Source organism: Chrysochloris asiatica, unplaced genomic scaffold (genome assembly GCF_000296735.1).
Source record: "Chrysochloris asiatica unplaced genomic scaffold, ChrAsi1.0 scaffold00040, whole genome shotgun sequence".
NCBI lineage: Eukaryota > Metazoa > Chordata > Mammalia > Afrosoricida > Chrysochloridae > Chrysochloris > Chrysochloris asiatica.
The window spans coordinates 11,497,722-11,518,399 of NW_006408558.1; the positions used below are offsets into that span (position 1 = coordinate 11,497,722).

The window sequence follows — 20,678 nt, forward strand, 5'->3', positions numbered from 1 at the left end:
GATGCACCTGAGCTAGACTTGAACCCGCTCCGTGGGGAAGCAGCAACCTGACTAGCTAACTCAACAAAGTGCTGTGTTTGCTCTCCGATGAAAGTCAAAGAGAACGCAGGAGACGTCCTAAGCAATCAGGGCACGCTGGGCTGTTGGGGGCACCCTGAGGCAGACACCCCGACACTACCCACACAGTGCCCCTCCCGCTCACCATGTTCCCTCATTCTTGAAGTAGTCTGCTGCGCAGGGGCACCACTCAACACCAGTCTGGAATGGAGAGTGCCTGCGAGGAACAAGACACCGAACTCCCAGCCCCGAGCCACGGTGTGCATGCTCAGTGCACATGTCCATCACTGTCACAGTCTCTGCTGGACGTGAGGCCTCTGAGATGCCAGCACTCTGCCCACAGCCACCACACACTTCTCCAGCCTCATAGACACAAATGCCAACAAGCAAGCTGTCCGCAGCCCACAACCACCACCCAAAAGGGGGCAAAAGAACGTACCCTAGACTGTGAGCCAGAAAAGATGGGCACTTAGGCACGGCTCCTTGTCACTCACAGAACCCAGGCTGCAGGGAGACCCTGGGAGAAGCTGCAAACACAGACACCCTGCGCCCATCCGAGGAACTGCTCACGCTCCTACACCAACTGCTGTGGCCCCAACAAGGTCCTGCACATTGCCATCTGCCACTCTCCCAGATTGGAACATCGGCAGTGGGCACCAAGGCCTGGACCCTTTACCAAATGCAAACTCCAACCACCCTCGGGCCCAGCATCAGGCTCTGACGTACGGGAATCCTTAGGTAGGTCTCGGGGTCACAGGAGGCACAGCATGAGCACTCGGGGGCCTATGACAGACGGTGATGGCTCTGTGCAGGGTGCAGCCGGAAAACAAGAGGATGGCACCCAGGAAGCAAGACCGCTCGCTCTGAGGCGGAGCCCAGACCCACAGACAAGGGTGATGAGGGACGGAGGGCCCCGTCTACTGCTGGAGATCGCTGTGTGCTCCGCTGAGCAGCTCACCAAGTCAGAAGATTATGCACGTGTCATCCTAATGCCCTCGGGGACAGGAGTCACCACAGGGCGGTGCCAGGAGGGAGCAGAAACACTTGTCCGTGTGTCTAGCCACACCACCCAACAAAGGAAAAGGGAGAAAAGCCCACCGAACCCCATCCTCCTGGATAAAGGAGGAGCCTAGAGCCCACATGCATCCGACTGAGCGGGGTGGTGGGCAGAAGGAGGCCAGAAGGGTGGGTAGGGTGCTGGTCATCGGATCTATGGGGGCCCCGGGCCGGCAAGTCCAGAGCAGGGCGGTGGGCGGCTGTGGGCCTAGGAGTCCTCGCCCATCTGCAGCAGGGAGTTGATGGCGGCATCTCTGCTGCCCCGCTGAGCCTCCAACACCGAGCGGATCACCTCCTTGTCCATGTTGGGGAACATGTCCTGGATGGCCTTCAGGTCCTCCTCGCTACAGTGGGGCTGGACAGGCATGGCCGCTGGGGTCATGGCCATGGGCACCATGCCAGGGCCACAGACCGCGGGCATTCCTGCAGGGACAAGAGAGACTGCTCAGGGTGGGGGAGAAGACGCGGCCCCCAGCGGGCGCCCTGAGAGGTGCACACCAATGTGGGAAAGGCAGGCCCCTTCCCTGAGCTCCGAGTCCCCAGAGGGTACGACTTTCTGGTCTCAAGGACTCTTGGGTTTATGTCATGGACAGTGAGGGTCCACATGGAGTTAGGAGGTTAACAGGGTTTTCCCAGAAGCCCCCTGGTACAAGGCACTGACAGCACAGACCCCGAAACTGCTCTCCTCAGCTGATGCTCCAGCCATCCCCCAACACCTTGTCCTTGACGCATTCCATAGTAACTCAGCGCAGTGTGACACACACCACGGATACGTCAGAAAAGAAACAACACAGTGGCGTAGACGGTTCCCCAAACCCCAGAAACTGCTGACGAGAAGTCCAGCCAGTGAGCCGGGAGGCTCCGGGCTGCAGGTGCCTCTGACAGCGCTAACGCCCCCACTGCGTCTCTGCGGTGACCAGCTCTGAGCCAGACAGACGTGGGTGCCCTTCAATCTCCTCAGAGAACGACTCAGGATTAAAACAGCAGCTCTGCCCAGCGCTGGACGGGGAACCATCTTACAGTGACCCCCTCCCCCCCCACCTTTTAAGTTCAGGAGACCCTACAGGCGGCTGTGGCTCACCTCACAGGGCTGAGACGCCGGGCTGCGTGACAGCTCAGCCAGCACCAGGCTTGGGGAGCGGGAAATGCTGGGCTCTCTGGACCCCTGGGCACCTGGGTAGGCCTCCCGTCTGCTCCCCCAACTCCACAGCCAGGTTTATGGGTGGGGTGAGCATTAAGACCCCAACAGGCACACAAGTGACAGCCCAATGAGGCAAAGAGCCTCGGCGCAAAGTAGCTCGTGGAAGCCCCCATTCGCTTTACCACGTGCACAGAGACCTCACCTCACCTGTGCTCACACTTGGGAAATGCGCTCGAGCGTCCATACACATGGGGTACGCACAGCTCACAGCAGATGCTCTAGCTATGGGAAAGGTCTGGGGGAAGAGCCAAGCGGCCCCACCACTGGCAGCCCGCGGCGCCGGCGATCACCCACCTGTGACAGGCACATAGCCGACACCTTGCTGGTACACGGTGGGCAGCAGTACCACGGGCTGGGGCGCTGTCATCATGGCAGCCGGCAGGGACTGAAACAAACGGTCCCAATCACAGCCCTGCCTTGTCTCCCAGGCCTCAGGAGATGAGCCCCCGCTTCCGTCCCCACCCTGTGGTTCCCCCGCTGAGGCGGCTCTGGGCTCCCAGAGATGACAGACACCGTGAGGCCTATGTCCTGGGGTCCCTGTGCCCCTCACCGTGTAGGAGAGGACCAGGTTGATCATGCCTTCCTTGTCGTCTCCCTGCCGCCCGCTGAGGCTGTACCATTCGTCCTCCACACGGCCCTGCCTCAGAGACTCAGGGATGGTGACGTGGGTCCAGGCGATGCGGTCGTCCATGGAGAAAGCCCGCTGGGGGAAGGCCAGCACATCACTGAGGGTCCTCAGGGAGCCCTCCCCCTACACTCCATCTGCAAGGGGGAGGGCTCTCCTGTGCCCACTGCACACAGCTCCAGTCCAGGTCCCCCAAAGCCCCCCACATGACTGAATCTGTTCCCCGGGATTCCAGTCCCCCATGGCTCCCTGTGTCTGCACCCATCCCCCAGGATTCTGGCCCCACACAGCCCCCCACCTGCCCATGCCCACCTCCAGGACCCAGGGCCACGCACAGCCCCACACCTGTCCATGCCCACCTCCAGCCAACTACAATTCTGCTTAAGAACCTGAAAGGACATGCCTTGTTCAAGACAGCTAGGGAGCCATAGCCCTAGACCCCAGCAAGTCCAGTCCCCAAGAGGCTGGCAGCGCCTCCACCACGTGGGTTCCCAGGGCCAGCGGAGCTGGGGGGAGTGCACCCCTCACCTCATCAAAAATCTCCAGGTAGAACGAGTCCACACCCGGCGGCACCGTGCACTGGATGACCTTATTCCAGCGCGGGTTCTTGGCACCGTTGTGTGCCGTGGGGGTCTCGTACACAGCATAGCCCAGGCGGATCCGGCAGTAGGGGTCCATGCGGGTCATTCCGTAATTCTTCGCCAACTTGGCCTGTAAGAAAGCGTCAGAAAGCAGGCTGAGACTCTAGGAAGGAGGGCTACTGAAGACACTGCACTTTCAGGTGTGCCTCACGGGACAGCATCCACGGGACAGTGTCCACTGAGCCCACCCCCTCTGGCTCTGCAGCACCTCGCAGGGCCCCACACCTGTTCTTCTGGAGTGGTCTCCTGGTGGCTCACCTGAGTGAAGGACCAGGCTGAGGGGCAGGGTAAGAAGCAAGCAAGATCAGGGTCTGAGGCCAGGGTTTCTACAAGGAGACGGGGGAGCCCCGTTTTGGACATGCCACATCTGCAATGCCTACTGGGCCGAGGTGGGGCTGTGTCTCGGGCAGGGAGCCTGAGGCATCCCTACAGAGAGAATGTTGAGGGCACAGGTGGGCGAGCTGTCTGTCCGGGAGCCTGGGTCACCTAAATGGGACTCTGCTCCGGAGACGCCGAGACCTTGGGCACCCTGCAGTGTCTCCATTCCACCACGAGGTGGCATCTGACAGCAGAGCGCAGGCGCTCCAGAAACAGGAGGACAGAGCCGGCTGCGGAGGGCTGAGCACGCCACGAAGGTCTTCACCCTGCATTCATTGGGCCTGGGGGCCACACTGCTTTGCCCTCCCTCTCGGATCTTACAGACAGCAGCCTGTCTGGGTTTTCATCTAATCGTCTGTTTAACGACACAAGCAGTTCTGTTGTGTCACTCGAGGATCGCCAGGTATAGCACCTAACAAGTCTAAGCTCACTGCACCACGTGGTCATAGTCTTGGGGTGTGGCTTGGGGACGGTCATCTTCCTCTGCACCCCGTGAGCAACTGTCAGCAACTGTGGGGACAGGGGCGTGGGCCAGTGTAAGCCTGGAGTGCTTAACAGGGAACTTCATGTCCGGCAGACCCATGCATGGGTCATGGTCAAGGTTTTTACATTCATAGCCACCCTGTATTATAAAGGTTTCAAGGAGTATCTGGTAGGTCTGAACCACCAACCTTGGGGCTAGTTCAGTGCTTATCCTACAGCACCATAACATTGGATATGTTGTTAGTAAGTGCCATCAAGTCGGTTCCAACTCACAGGGACGGTGTAAAGGATTTCTGAGGATCAGCTGGTAGGTTTAAACCACTGACCTTGTGGTTAGCAGTCCAGTGCTTATCCCACAGTGCCACACCAGGAGTCTTTCAAAAAACAAGTATGAGAACTAAGTGTGTCCTCGGTCCATATGAAAACACTAGTGTAAAACGGGAGGTCACAATTGCACCCTGAATTCAGGGGTGCTCTCTCCTCTGCCCCCTGCCCCCAGGCAGCCCACCTGCACCACGGTGATGCTGAGGCGGCCCACGGTGCCCAGGGCCCCGCCATATTGCAGCTGCTGAGCGGCCTGGGCATCCAGCTGGATCTGCTGCTGCGTGGGCGTGGGCGTGACACGGAGAAAGTCCGTGGGGAGCTCGCCGATGTACACCTGCCACAGAGATGTGAAGAGTGGGCATGAGGCCACCAGCCACAGTGCGGGTCTGGAGACCCCATGCCTCAGCTCACACCTGGGACCAAGTCCCTGAAATACATGAGGTCAGTAATGGCCCACGGTGTCCAAGCTGACCTCCAGGGTTACTAGGGCTCCAAGTGCCCACACTGAGCTCAGCACTGCCCCCCACAAAGGGCTTCAAGCAGTGGAGAGCCCGGGAGCCCCTTCTGAGTCAGTGGTAAGTGGTCTGGGGTCTAGCTGCTCAAAGCCCACACTACTGTCCTTGGAACGTGTCCACCGGAAACAGTTCAAGTTCAACTCTGTCCTTGAAGAAAAGTAACAAACAGACCCTAGACAAAGACTCCATTCTGCTTTTCAGCTGACCCCACATCACCCGGCTGTTGGCCTAGAAAACAAGAAGGAAGGAGTCTCAGAGGGCTGGGGGCCAGGTCAGCCCGACATGCCTGGAGTCAGAGTGGACTGTGAGCTGAGGCCTCACAGGGCCGGAAGGTCCAGAAAAGCTCCCAGGCTCCTCACAGAGCTGAGTGAAGGCAGCTATGCAGGGGCACATCTGGGGGGCCCTCCAAGAGCACCCAGAGCAGGGCAGCAGACCCAGCCCACAGCCCTGAGGTCTGGTTGGCCGGGCCCAGCCCAGAGAGCACAGGCGAGGCCAGTCTGGTGGTGAAACCACACACGCGCCAGCCAGGGGCACACCCCGATGCAGGTACCAGGTCGTGGGTCTGAGATACCATCCACCGGACTGAGAAGAACCACAGAACAGAAAGGGGTCCCTGCAGCTGGAGGAATGGCACTGGGTGGGAACGACAGGGTGTTCGGGGGGGCAGGGGCATCCCCAATCTGACACCCGGGAGCTGTGAGTCCCCCCCGTATGCTGGCCGGCCTCTGCCATGCAGACCACCCCCACATGGTCCTGTGCAGACTGTTTAAACCCTGTCAGCAGACCCAGTGTGCCCCGTTTCTGAGGACTCCACGACCCACCTTGTCAAAGCCCGTTTCCTGTCTCCCCATTCTCCCTGGAGAACATATGCCCACTGAGAGCTGGATAGAAACAGCTGGGGGAATCCTCCAGCCCAGCCCAAGATGCCAGGCAGAGCCCACTGGTCTGCTGGTCTGAGTCTATGAGGCCTCTGACCCGCTGCATGAGAAACCCGGGGAGCAGATCATCTGATACCATCTGGGCCTGCAGCAGAGGGCCTCCAGCCAGCGGCAACACAACATCTGCATAAGGCCCAGGTGCCCGCGAGACCTGGGGTTGCCAGGAGAGAGGCACACACACAGCTCCCAGGGCCGCTCTACAGGGCCCCCAGGGCCCCCAGGAAGGACCTGGAGAACAACTCAATGAGGAGTCAGAGCCAGCAAGGCCACGCCTGGGCCAGTCCAAAAGACCTGACAGTGGGAATTCAGATGCACGTCCAGCACCATCCACTGCAGTATTAGCCGCCAGAGCCAAGAGGCGGAGACCCTCTGACTGCCCAGCAGCAGATGGGGACAATGGCAGTCACTCAAACACTGAGATGAGGGCCCGAAGCACCCGCTCACGGCACGCTGAGGGAACTCAGGCAGACACAGCAGCCACGGGTAACATCTGGACCAGACACCTGCTTCAAGACCTATGTGCACATAGAGGCCAGGGGCGGGTGTGTGTGGTTGCTGCCTATGTTCCTGCGAAGGGTGGTGAAAAGTATACTCACAAGTCAACTGCGATGGCTGTAACACACGAGGGCAGGTCAGTGTCACTGAATCTAACAGAACAGTGGTCGGAATGGCAAATGTTATGCTATTTATAGTTTCCAAAACATATAAAAGCTTTAAAATGAATCAAAATTAAATATCTATAATACACATATACATATTTGAAGGAGCTCTGGTACGTAGTGGTTACAAATCGGGCTGCTAACCTCACAGTAAGCAGTTCCAAGGGAGAAAGATGAGGTTTTCTGCTCCCGTACAGACTTACAGCCTTGGAAACCCAGTACAGGGTCATTATGAGTCAGAACCGACACCACAGCACACAACCACCACCACCACCACGAGTCGGAACCGACGCCACGGCACATAACCACCACCACATATACATGTGAGAATTTGGCTAAACATGGATGTTCCCCAGGAAAGCCGGAACACCAGGTGTCAGCAGAGACAGGTCACAGGCTCGGGAGGTGCCCAGAAGCTCAGCGGGGGAACCTGCTCCCCCACCTGCCCACCTTCAGAATCGGTTCCCTGCTGGACGCTCCTTCTGGGAGCAGGCCCAGTGCCTCCCACACACCACTCCGTGGCACGACCTCCCACCCACACCAGTCCAGGCTCAGCTGCTGGTTCTGTTGCTCAGCCACTGGGAACGGGTCATCTGGTGGAAACAGAGCGTGTGACGGGGTCTGAGGAGATTGTGTGCACAGCCAGTTCAGGTACCCTGAGAAGTAGCTGTCCACCAGGCACTGCTATCAGGACGACACAGAAGGCACACACTGCTGCCCACCACAGGTGTGGGGGAGCCAATCGAGGCAACCACGCAATCAAAGTGGGTCCACTTTCCTGTCCCTTCCTGTCTGCCTGTCATCAACGTGGCCTCCAGGTCCCGTTAGTGTGCCCGCCTTACTTTCCGTCAGGAATCCCTGGGCCAGGTGCAATGGCCAGGGGCCTCAGTCCCTGAAACTGGTGTGTTTCCATTAAAGAGAACAGGAGTGCCTCAGATGCCCGACACTATTTACCCACAAGGGAGGGCACAGGAAATGGTGAGCAAAGCACAGTTAACATCATTGGTGGGAGCAGATCGAATCTGGAAGAGCATGGCAGGGGGTCACATGCCGCGTAGTGTAAGGGAGCTGAAATGATGGGACCAGAAGGAGGCTTCACCACCATGGGCTTCCTCCCAAAATGCCAACTGGGGAACACTGTGGTAAACACCCACAATGCCCACAGCTCAACAAACAGGGCGGGCCAAGCAGCTGCCACAGGCCAGGAGCCCTGCTGACTAGGGGTGACTGTGAACCCCAGATGAAGGCCGAGTCGATGGGAACATGTCCAGACAGGCTATAAGGAGCCCTGGTGGTGCTGTGGGTCAGGTGCTGGGATGCTAGCTACAAGGTTGTTGTTGTTGTTGTTGTCGTCGGGTGCCATCAAGTTGGTACCGACTCACAGCGACCTTATGCACAGCAGAACGAAACCCTGTCTGATCCTGGGCCAACTTCACTATCATTGCCAAGCTTGAGTCCATCGATGCTGCCACTTGGCCAATCCATTGGTTGGGGGTCTTCCTCTTTTTCTCTGACACTCCACCTTAGTTACCAAACATGACATCCTTCTCCAGCGACTGGTCTCTCCTGACAATATGTCCAAATCATTAGAGACGAAGTTTGGCCATCTTGGCCTCCAAGGAGGACTCTGGCTGCACTTCTTCCAACACAGATCTGTTTGTTCTATGGGCAGCCCATAGCACTTTCAGTATTCTCCTCCAACACCATAACTCAAAGGCATCAATTCTTCTACAGTCTTCCTTATTCACTGTCCAGCTTTCGCATCCATATGAGGTTATTGAAAATACCATGGCCTGGGTCAGGGGCACCTTAGTCCTCAAGCTGACATCTTTGCTCTTCAGCACTTTAAAAAGTTCCTGTGCAGCAGATTTGCCTGATTCAATACGTCGTCTGATCTCTTGACTGCTGCTTCTATGAGCATTGATAGTTGATCCAATAAGAATGAAGTCCTTGACAACTTCAATCTTTTATATGTTGATAAGAACGTTGTTTATTGGTGAGGATTTTAGTTTTCCTGACTTTGAGATGTAACCCATACCGAAGGCTGTGCTCTTTGATCTTCATCACTAAATGTTTCATGTCCTTTTTACTTCTGAGGCTGCAGACCTCTATGGGAGCAAACACCCTCATCTTTCTCCCACAGAGCGACTGGTGGGTTTCAATTACCGACCTGAAAGCCCCAAGGTAGTCACTTCAAACCCACCAGCCACTCTGAGGGTGTCTGCTCCCATAGAGATCTGCAGCCTCGGAAAACCTACACAAACTTCCTATGAGTCAGAATCGACTCTGTGAAAGTGGGCTTGCTTGGGGATTTTTCCAGGAGGGTGGGGGGCTATGTAAGGTGTCAGCATTGGGCCCACAGGCAGGGCCAAGTGGCAGTGGTCAGCACCAGCTTTGCAATGTTTCCCTAGATCTAAAATGATCCCCAAAGTGAAAGCATTTTAGACAAAATTCAATGTAACCTAAAAGAAAGAGCCAGAACTTTAGCCCTTATCCTGTTTGTGGCAGCCTGAATGGGGCCCTCTCCGGGAGAGCGCCACGTCTGGCAGGATTTGTGAAGTTCCCTCTGGCTCCAGAAATGCGTCTCTGCGGCTGTACACAGTGGCCAGCCCACCAATTCCATCCACTCACTTTAAGTCTGCCCGTTTCATGATCCAATCAGAAAGCAAAGTAAGCCCATTGCCGGGAGGCAGTTGTGATAAACAGTGACCCTCGGAGAGCTGCCCAACAGCATTCCCAAGCACATGGCCACACCTTCCCTCCAGGGAGGCCTGGTGGGCTCCAACTGCTGACCTTTTGGGTAGCAGGTGAACAACTGAACCAGCGCAACCTGGGAAGAAAATTGGCCTCTCCACCTGCACCCGCTGGCCCTTGGGCATGAGGGACTGGCCCTGTGAATGACTGACCCCACCTCCAATGACCATGAGCTCCATGTGGCTCCCAGGGTCCAGCAGTTCCACCACTCTCCTCCCACACGTGTGCCCTCCCCCTCCCCAAAGCCCAGCAGTGAGGACCTTGCTTCTTGGATTGGGAAAAAGCAAAACAGAAGAGCCAATTAAAACCCCAAACCAAAAACAGCTCCTGAAGTCCTCTAAAGCCTGGCACGAGTGGAGAGCCTGTCCTACACCTGGGCTCCATAGGAGCAGTGGGAACAGGAACCCTGGGTGAGACGGGGCCCGGCCAGGACACTGTGGGTATGGGGAAGGGAGGACGGCTGGGAGCTAGACCACCTTCCAGGTCACTGACTGCAGGTCGACTCAGCAAGAGAAAGAACATGTCAAGAAAAACCCCAATCCCCAGACGGAAGCAGAAAGAAGGCCCAGCATGTCCTCCCCACCTCGCCAGGGCCTGGCCCTCCCTAACCTGCTTCCGTGTCTCCCTGGCCCTCTCTCTGGGGGTGGGGGGTCGGGGGTCCTCAGGTCTAGCTCCTTCCTTCACAGTAGACCTCAGCCCACGCCCCCTGCACCGGCCCCTCTAGCGACACTCGCTGAGCAGTTGGCTCCAGAGGGCTGCTTCTCTCTGTAATCTGGGGGTCTCCCTAGAGGACCCCCCTTAGCCCCTGGTTCCCTTTCTGGAAGCTCACTGTGCTCCCGGCTCCAAGATGTGTGGCTGCCCCAAGATGCTGCCCGTTGCCCTGGTTCCCGGCAGGACGCAGGACGGAGGAAGTGTGACCCCCACAACACTTGGCCCCGCAGTGACCAGAAACATGACCACCCCTGCCCTCGTCCAAACCCAACCCATCCCACTCCTCCGGACACAGACAGAGCAGGCGCTGCAAATGCATTTTAAAAAAGCATTTCACTATGAAATGCTTCGTAGTAAAATGGTGCACAGCAAAGGCCGGGCCCCCCTGCTCTGATGGTGTGCAGGTTCATTACAATGTGCTGGGAGGCATAAGAGTGAGGCAGAGCTGGGGGTGGGCGGGCACAGCTGCCAGTGGAGACAAGGTGGGTCTCACCAAGAAGCCAAAGACAAGCCAGAGAGGTGAGGAGTGGGCCAGAGTGGGACCTTGAGAGCCACCAGGAGGACAGGGGCTTTGGCTCTTAGGAACAGAGAGCTAGGGTCCGGGATGGCGGGGCAGGTGAGCGAGTGCCGCAGTACTGTGCAAGGGTGGAGTGTGACAAGGTAGGGCTACGGAGCTGTCCCCAGATAAAACGGAAAACACCAGGGGGCAGGTGTGGGCTGGTAATCTAGGCTCTAGCAGAGAGAGGATGGTGGCTCAGGAGAGAAGCTGGATTCCAGAGTCCTTGCCCCCTGTCCCAGACACACAGGGCGGGGCCACCCATAACCAGGGTGTGGAGTTTCTGGTCTAACAGGCTGCATGCCTCCACCCTCAGCTCATCCCCAAACCACCGGCCTTTCCAGGGGCCACCTCGCCCCAGGGCCAGGCTCGCCGGACCCTCCCACAGCTTCCATTGTCAGCTGGGGTTGAGGAAAAGAAAGGAGGTTTTCAAAAATGGTAAATTACATTAGAACTAGCAAAGCTTTGTTTTGAGAGAGAGAAAATTCCTAGGGGTTGGCAGCTCAGGTGTTCATGGTATTTCCAGTACGTGCAAGAACCCCGGGAGAAAGGTACCCCCCCCCCCATTTTACAAAGGAGAACACGAGGCACAGAGGCTGAGCCCCTGGCCCAAGGCGCCAAGAGAAAGATGGCGGGACGATGTGTCTGCAGTGGGGAAAACGACCATCCTTCTAAAATGGCACAGGTAACAAAAGTGCCTTCAGGATTGAGACAAGGTGTTTACAAACACACACTGAAACTTTACCACTACAGGGAATTCCAGTGGAGGAAAACCTGGAACAACAGCAAAGTCCGCAGCAAGTGGACAAGTAATTCCCATCATAAAGAATAATCATCATGTCAAAAGCAGAAATGACAAGACCCAATTTAAAGGGCACCTGAGCTGGGAAGAGGTGAGGGAAGTCAGGTGCTAAGGTGCAAAATGGGAAAGGTTAACATGACGATTCACTTTACATCCCCCGCAAAGTCTCTGGGTGAAATATCTAGGGCACCTGCTAAGTGACAAGAACTACAGTATATATTTTCCAAACCAGTGGTGAACAAAAACATTCAAATGCACACAAAACCAAACTCTAATTTAAATAACCCAAGAGAAGGCAAGGAGAGAAAAGAAGAAAAACTAAGACAAATGCACAAAAGAAAATTCTACGTATGTGTATAAACGGGAGATCTTCTAAACGTGTGGAAAAACGAAAAGGTAATGAAGCTTTCCCACGCACTTTTGGGAGCCTCCATGTACACCACCATGATGCATTTAATAGGATCCAGTTCAAAGACAACGCCTTACACGAGACTATTGGAAACCCCAGCCATGTGCTGTTGGTGGCTAGTCTGCTGCAAATGCACAGAGATGCTGGGAAGGGCGGGAAGTGGAGGATGGTGATGCCCCGGCAGGAAAAGCCACCCAGACTCCAGACAAACCAAGAAAGGCCAAAGGTCCCGGGCTCTTCTCTCCCCTGCTCCAAGCCCTACACAGTTGTTATTGTTGTTAGGTGCCATCGAGTCATAGCGACCCTATGTACAACAGAACCAAACACTGCCCGGTCATGGGCCAACCTTACAATTGTTGTCACGCTTCAGCCCATTGATGCTGCCACTTTTGCTAATCCATCTCGCTGGGGGTCTCCGTCTTTTTCTCTGACAAGTACCCTCTGAGAATCTGGAGCAAGCCTTCACACAGACCCAGAAACAGACAGACCACAGCAGTAGGACATTCCTGCCTCCCTCAGGCCCCCAGGCCACAGGAGGGGCTGCGACTGCCTCAAACACACGGGATGTGGGAACTCCATAGGCACACAATGATACTCCCCAAAGAGAATGCCAGTCACACACCTCAACACCCCGACTCTTCACAGCAGTTAGGGCCGTGCTGTACACACATGCCAGCTCTGGGGCTCCGTCCCCACAACTCTCCTTCCTGCTAGTGGAGGTGAGGGCCCGATGTTGGAGTCAGGTTCCCTGGAGAGGGACCCTCCCTAGTGGCTTTACCACATCAGGTGGCTCCCCAGGTACACGCGGGGACTGTGGCGCCTACCACACGGGCTTCCCTCTGCTACCCACTCAGCTCTTTCCCAATGCCACTTGTCCCCAGAATGAGCTCCCAGAAACTTCCCATCCCATCTTGGAAACCCAAGAAGCTTGTGTAGCCCTCACCACCCATGCACCTAGCATATGACAAGAGGTTACCCAAATCCCAGGTCAAAGACGCCCTGCCAAACTGAGGTCCTCACTGGCCTCAACAGCTGTCCAGGAGGTCCTGACCGGGCTCCTCCACAGGGCTCTGGGCCCGGGATTGGTGTGCCAGGCAAAGCTGTGAGTAACCACCTATGAAGGTGACCAGTGGTGACCAGAGAAACCTCACTGCCAGGTCCGATCCACCTCTCCCTTCACTTGGCAATTCCTAAGGTCCTTCCCATCTGTCCTGGTCACGCCTGTTTGTCTGTCTGTCTCACATAAAGGCACGGCGCCAACCCATGAAGACCCTTCATTTCCTCCCGAAGCCCACCACCCCGGCCTCCCAGCCAGCGCTCCTCCCCCTTCACTTTGTCTCTCTCCCACCCTAACTCCGGCTCCTCCAGCCAGTCTCAGGTGACATGTTGCAGCCTCAAAGGTTAGGCCACACTCCACACTCGCTCTGGGTCAAAACTCCCCAGCCGGTGGTCACTTGCTGGCTGTTCCGTGTCCCTGTGCTACACTGGAGGACCTGGATGTCTAGGTTTGTTCACTGTGTCCTGGGAGACGCATGCCAGCGAGGTTCCGAGCCCCCGGCCCTGAGATAGCCACGCAGCAGCTCTCATGCACACCTACTGTTCCTGTGTTCGCAGGTGCTCATCTACATGTGCTCTGCCCGACATACGTGATGTGCTAGGAGTCTGCACACCGACCCAAAGACGCCCTTCTACCCAGGTGTGGTAAACAAAACAGCAGTACCAGAAGCACTGGGAAGAGGTCAGACACAAAGGTCAGACCTTGGAAGCCACATGTCCTCCATGTCGCAGAAGCTCCCCCCACACCTCAGCTCAGCTTTGTGCCCCCACAGAACTCAAGGGCTGTTTCCAGTCGCCTCAGTGACAGGTACGTTGTTGTGAGGTGCTGGCCAGTCGGTTCCGACTCACAACGACCCTGGACGGGGTTTCCGAGACTTCACATCTTTACTAGAGCAGAAAGCCTCATCTTTCCCCTGCAGAAGGGCTGGTGGGCTCCAACTGCAGACCTTGTGATTCGCAGTCCAGGGTTTCTCGTATGGAGGCACCATGCTTCCTGTGACAGGCAGAGTTCACTTGTATTGAGTGCCCACTGTATGCCAGGTCCTGCGCTGGGCTCCAAAACTGTCCCCTGCAGTTGTGACCCTGTCCCAGGAGTGGGGCCCGGAACCTCTGCTCAACCACTGGGCACCATCTGGGAGTCTTGGCGTACCAGCCATGGTTCCCCTGCTACCCTCAGAGACTACTTGGGAGAAATGAGAAATCTCCCAGCAGTCCGCATTGCAACTCACGGTCCCGGGGGGAAGAGAGCGAGATGGAAACTGGCAAGCAGAGGCAATCCACACCCCCCTCTATTGAACCTGGAATGTTCTCACCGCAGCCTGGCGAGGCCCCCCGATCCAAGGTGAGCGGGCGCTCAGCGGAAGCTTCGAGTTTGGGCTCTGGGTGCAAGGGTGCTAACGGTGCGACCTCAAAACCCCCAGCACGCTGACCTAGTGGACACCGTGTTCCGCTGTTGGCTTGCAACGTCAGGCTCACACCCTGCGGAGCGGCCGTCCACGCTGCCCGGGTGGGGTGCACGGTGCGCGAGCCCTCCTGCGACGTCACTGCAGCACCATGGAGACGGGATGCCGCCCCTCACAGGGACCAGCTCCCTGCCTCTCGTTTGTTTGCAAACGTGGAAACTGAGGCCTCAGACGGGCCCTAAACCGGAGCCCCGAGGGCTGTGCGGGGGAGGGGGCACGCAGGCGGAGCACCTCCTCCTCCATAGGAAGAGCCGTTTCCCGGCCTGCAGCGCCCCGCAGGGGAAGGGCGGACACGCGAGGCTCTGCTGTGCGGACCCCGCCGCTCGGGCCGGCGAGTCCAGCGTCCCGGGAAGGTGAGGTCCTGGCCGCATCGCCTCCGCCACGGCGGAAAAAAGCCCGCGCCCCGCCACCCCCGCCCAAGCCCAGACGCCGCAGGTCGCCGCCCCACCGGGAGACCTCACCGGGCCGCGCTGCGTGCTGACGGTGGTCGCCATGGCGCTACAGGCAGTCCCACGTCTCTCGGACCCTACAGTAAACCCGCCGGTTAGCTCTTACACCCGTAGGACCCTGCGAGGCCGACAGTTGTCACCGCGAGAACGGCCGCCGGAGTCAGCTGACGGCGGCTCCGCCCCCGTTCTCACTGCGCACGCGCCCAGCCCTCCCGCAGTGCGCGTGCGCACAACGCTGGATCCCGCCCTTCCCAGCTCTCCGTCAGACACGTGCAGCCCCCTCTTAACCCGCCGGACTTGGGGCGCGCCTGCGTACTGGCTCGCTTTTGGCGACCCAAGCAAATGGCTCCCAACATGTCCGGGTACGCATACCTGGGCCAGGGCGCTCCATTGGAGCCACCTGCCTCTCCCTTCGGGTCTGAGAACCAGACGAAAGCGGTGAATGTCCCCTCAGAGGGGATCGGCTCCCCTGAGGAATGACGGCTCGCAGGCACAACAAGCCAGCGGGAGCCGGTCGGAGGTGGCCAGCGGGGCGAACCGCATGTCCACTGGGGAAGCCAGCCAGCAGAGGGGCAGGAAGAGGCCGGCGTGGAGGGTCCGGACCCGGCGGATACGGGACCTCCCCTGGAGCGGGGGGTCCGCAGCCGGCAGTCGGGTCGACCATCGCAGGTGTTGAGCATTGAGGGGTCCCCAGCGCCCACCCCCAGCACAGGCGCCAGAGAGCGGGTGCGCTGCGGGGCTCGCATCAAGGGAGAAGGCGTGGGAGGTGATCCGAAGGGAAAAACCCCGAGGCCGCCACCCGATCCTCTCTCCACTTCACAGAAAAGCTCTCCGACCCCCTCCAGCCTCGTTCCTCCCGGTGCCCACGGCAGCCCTTCCCGATTCTTGTCAAGGTGTTTGGGATCTCCATAAACACTTTAGTGGGCAACTCATTTTGTTGAGCTACCGCAGAATTGATAGTCCCTTCCTCTTAGAAAAGCCTTCTGCGTCCTGCTGGTACAAATGGCCACCTGGCAGCTCCTTCCCAAGGGGTGGTGGTCAGGTGCCAACTCACAGTGACCCCTCGCACCATAAGGAAACAGCGCCCCGCCCTGCTCTGCTCTGCTGGAGCCGCTGTGCCCACCCATCTCGCTGGGGGGTCTTCCTCTTTGCCCCTGACTCCACTTTACCAAGCATGAGGTCCTTCTCCAGGGACTGGTCCCTCCTGAGAACACGTCTGAAGTATGAGAGACCCAAGTCTGGCCATCTTGGCTTCTAAGGAGCACTCGGGCTGTGCTTCTTCCAACACAGATTGCTTTAATCTTCGGTCCTTCAGTGTTAATGTTAATAGCTGGTACTCTGACACAGAAGGAGCTCTGGCAGCGTAGTGGTTAACGAATCGGGCTGCGAACCTCACAGTCAGCAGTTCGACACTACCAGCTGTTTGGTGGGAGAACGATGAGGCTGTTTCTGTTCCCGTAAAGATTTACAGCCTCGGAAACCATGTGCGGGGGTCACTATGAGTCAGAACCGACTCTACGGCACATAACCCACAATAACAACTTGAGTTAGGCAACCGAACGTCAAAATGATTATTTTGGAGCCGTTGAGGTCCAAGTCAGTTCTAACTCATAGTGACCTCGTGTAGGGTTTCTGAGGAGTGGCTGGTGAGTTTGAACCGCCGACATTGCAGTTCAAATCAACCTTGTGGTCCAGTGCTTATCCTACAGCACCACACCAGGACTCCATAAAGATTGTTGTTGTTAAGTACCATGGAGTCGGTTCTGACTCATAACGACCCTGCACAGGGTTTCCGAGGCTGCAAATCTTTATGGGAGCAGAAAGCCTCATCTTTCTCCCACAGAACAGCTGGTAGTTTCAAACTGCTGACTGCGAGGTTAACAGCCTAATTCGTAACCACGCTACCAGAGCTCTTCCATAAAGATTATAGCCTAAGAAACCCCATGGGCCAGTTCTGCTCTGTCCTACATACAGGAATGTTATGAGTCGAGTTGACTCAATGGTGCAACAATGAAACTTATTTACAAAGGTACAGCTGAGGTAAATGACAAGGCATGCCATTTATTGTTAGTGGGGATGTAAAATGGTACAACCACTTTGGAAGACAGTCTGGTAGTTTCTTACCAAAGCTAAACATGGGCTTATCATTCACTCACTCTCCTAGGTATTGCCCAAGAGGGAAGCATATAAACACATGCTGGTTTGGAGCTACTTTCATCATAATTGGCAAAACTTGGAAGCAACCAAGATATCCTTCAGTAGGGTGAATGGATAATCATACAATGGACTGCTCTATTCAGGAATAAAAAGAAAAATGCTAACAAATCACAAAACGAAAGGAACACACAAGGGGGAACCAGCTGGCACACAATACCCCCTGGGTTCAAGAGCAGATGTAAGCAAGTTGTTTTATATCCTACTAAGAGAGGTAAGATGAGGCGTTCTGCTCCGGTAAAGATTTACAGCCTCGGAAACCCTATGCAGGGTCACTATGAGTAGGAACCAACTCCACAGTACTTAACAACAACAACAACAGAGGTAAGCCACCTGGCAAGAGCTGGGGCCTTGAGTGGAAAAGTAGACTGGTAACTGTAAGAGGGCAAGGCTGATACGATATTGCAACTTACCACAGCCGGAGAACCCCTTTGGAAGGGCAATTGGAGGGGAAAGCAACCAACAGTCCAACCCTTTTGCTGTGGTAAAAAAACAAAAAACATCTTGTGTTCCCAATGCGAGAGAAACAGTCTCATTCATTTCCATATTTTCATGCTGTTGTTGTTTCAGGCTCCATGGAGTTGGCACCATCTCATAGCGATCTTATGCACAAAGACCAAAGCACTGTCTGGTCCTGTGCCAACCTCACAATTGTTGCTACGCTTGATCCCTTTGCTGCTGCCATTGCCAACCCATCTCATTAGGGGTCTTCCTCTTTTTCTCTCATCCAATTAAATCATATTACTTCTTGGAATCAAAATTGAAGCACTAGCTACCAGAAAGTGCTTTGTTAGGGAAAATTATCAACAGAAAATAGAGCTGCGACATTCTCCATTCCTGTACCTTTTATGAGACCCAAGTTGATAGCCATATGTTCCACCTTCTACCATCCATTTCGTGTTTCCTTTGTTCTCTGCCACGCTCCTCAGCCTGATAGGTCCTAAAGCTAGGAGAGGTAAGGGACTCCTCGAAACTGTCTAGAGGCGTCCTTGTCTTCCACCAGAGAGAAGGGTGGGTGGGAGAGAGCTACTTTCAGCTCTCTTGGCTGTTGCTATGAGCTGTCTTGGCACTTCCAATTAGGCCTTGGTGATCTCATATTGAACATAATTTCACAGAAAGACAAGATTACTCTGTGACCATAGGTGATCAAGACAAAAAATAGGATCACCCCAAGGTCATGTGTGAGCACAGACAAAGCATGAATATGGTCCACCCCAGAAAGTCTCACTTTCTTAAGCCCTCAACATAACTACCTACACAGCCCAAATCCTATAAGCCTTTTCTAATATCTTCTCACAAGTCACTCCGTGCTTTCCCATGTGAATATTCTCCCTTGTCACAACAAGTAATAATCCCAACTTGTTTAACTCCAGATGTGTTCTTGGTGGTCTTTGGCTCTGGAGGGCATCAACACCACACTCAATACTTAAATTGTTATTCTCCTTTGTGTACACTTTTCTAGAGCCTTCAGAAGTGGCAAATCCATTCCATAATTTTTGTAAACATCATTTTTGCTATAGCAACGATCTCAGTCACGTGATCTCTAAACTATTGCCCCTCTAGTTACACTACATCCCATGTTACTACCGTGGGTGATGATTTGAGTGATAGGGATGCCATTTCAGGACACAGATGCCAAGTGTTCTGTTTCCCCCTGGCAAGGATTTTTATCCCTGTGCCCATCAAATATATGAGCAATCCAATTTTGAGAGTCTGTTTTCTGGGGCTACTTCTGGTACCAATTACTGTATCGGTCGGGGTCCCCTCAGGAAACAGATGGCATCCTGAAAAGGATAATCTAAGAGATTTTAATAAATGGACTTTCTGCAAAGGAGGGTCAGAGTTCAGTAAACCAGAAAAGCATATGTCATGGATCAAATTGTGTCCTCCCTAAAATCTGTCAATGTGGCTAGGCCATTATTCCCAGTATGACGAGGTTGTCCTTCATTCTGTGATCTGATGTAATTACCCTCTGTTTTGTGATGAAGAGACAAGGACTTTCTTCCAGAGTCAACTGTCTTAGGCTGGGTTATCTAGGGAAGCAAAACCAATGACATTTACATATGTTGTTGTTGTTAAGTGCTGCCGAGTCGATTCTGACCCATAGTGACCCTGTATAAAGTTTCCAAGGAGCAGCTGGTGAGCTTGAACCCCAATCTTGCTGTTCAAATGACTTTGCAGTCTGACGCATTAGCCCACAGCACCACACCAGGACTACTCCATGGGTATATGTATATATACATGGCGCTGTATATATATATATGACGCACTGGTGAACCGACTTGAAGGCACGTAACAACAACAACATGGTGCGCTGGTAGTGGTTATAAATCAGGCTGCTAATCTCAAAGTCAGCAGTTCGAAACTGCCATCAGTTCCGTGGGAGAAAGATGAGTTTTCTGCTCTCATAAAGATTTACAGCCTCAGAAACCCTATGCAGGGTCACTATGGGTTGGAACTGACTCGACTGCAATTAACAATAACAAATATATATGTATATATATGTGTGTGTGTGTGTGTGTGTAAAGAGAAGTTTATATCAAGGAAATGGCTCCCAATTTTAGAATCCCAGGTCCCCAGCAGAAAAGAGAGAGTCCTTCCTGCATGTCCATTATATTGGAAGCAGGCCACATACCCAAGGAAACATCCATTCAATTAATTTGCTGCTTATAGCCAATCATCATAGAGTTAGCCATCAACTGCTAAACCACTGAAAATCCAAGTCCAGTCAAGTTGACATAGAACCTTAACTATCATAGTCCACCCTTTGTCAACTTGACACCTATAAACCATATGCATAATCTCTAAATAAAGACCACTGTAAAGTTACACTAGCACCTAATGTGATATAACTGAAATACGTACAACTGAAAATGCATTGCCCTACTTACATCTCATCTTTCACAGATGAACAAAGCAAAATATTTGATGTACACACATAAACAAAACAAATCTATTCATTTAAATGTTCAAAGGACACATTCTGCAAGCCAGCCTCCTGCCTGTCGGCACACGGCCTTTCTCAATCCATGGGCCTGGAGTCCACAGTGGCTCTGTCTCTCCATGCCACCGCCTCTGCTGTTGCCATTTTTCTAATTAGGGATCTCACGCTCCACTCACGCTCTTCCTTCTTGATGATCCTGGGATCGTCTGTTTCTGAAATGAAAGATGAACTACCATCCCCTTTTACTTGCACATCTTTTACAATTACAGTTTTGACAATCACAATTAATCCTGCTAACAATTACAATTGAATCATAAAATCCTATTGGCATCATCCTTGACCCTCTTTCACCAGCTCCATCTGGAAAAGATGAACACTATACAGTTTTCACTCTGACACTAAGTACATCCATGGAAACTTGTAACCCAGCCACTTCATGTCTT

The 20,678-nt window shown here is 54.7% G+C and overlaps 1 protein-coding gene across 1 annotated transcript; it reads right to left on the minus strand.

The window, feature by feature from the left end:
* Window positions 1-1,321: 1,321 nt before the first annotated feature.
* Window positions 1,322-15,122, minus strand: LOC102829423. The gene is made up of 13 exons (XM_006861020.1): window positions 14,813-15,122; window positions 14,479-14,709; window positions 10,886-10,977; window positions 7,720-7,735; window positions 7,328-7,470; window positions 6,222-6,369; window positions 5,672-5,862; window positions 5,497-5,508; window positions 4,950-5,099; window positions 3,468-3,650; window positions 2,865-3,017; window positions 2,609-2,699; window positions 1,322-1,536 (listed from the first exon to the last, which is right to left on the minus strand). The coding sequence occupies exons 1-13, from the start codon at window positions 15,120-15,122 to the stop codon at window positions 1,322-1,324; spliced, it is 1,935 nt and encodes a 644-aa protein (XP_006861082.1).
* Window positions 15,123-20,678: the final 5,556 nt, after the last annotated feature.

Excerpts from the sequence above, each read along its gene's own strand:
- LOC102829423 (XM_006861020.1), bottom strand. The coding sequence starts at position 15,122 with ATGGCGACCACCGTCAGCACGCAGCGCGGCCCGGTGAGGTCTCCCGGT. Across the intron at positions 6,370-7,327 it reads GCAGGGAACCGATTCTGAAG|GTCTCGCGGGCACCTGGGCC; the intron begins GTGGGCAGGTGG and ends TGGCAACCCCAG. Across the intron at positions 5,863-6,221 it reads AGACTCAGACCAGCAGACCA|TCCGGTGGATGGTATCTCAG; the intron begins GTGGGCTCTGCC and ends GGTTCTTCTCAG.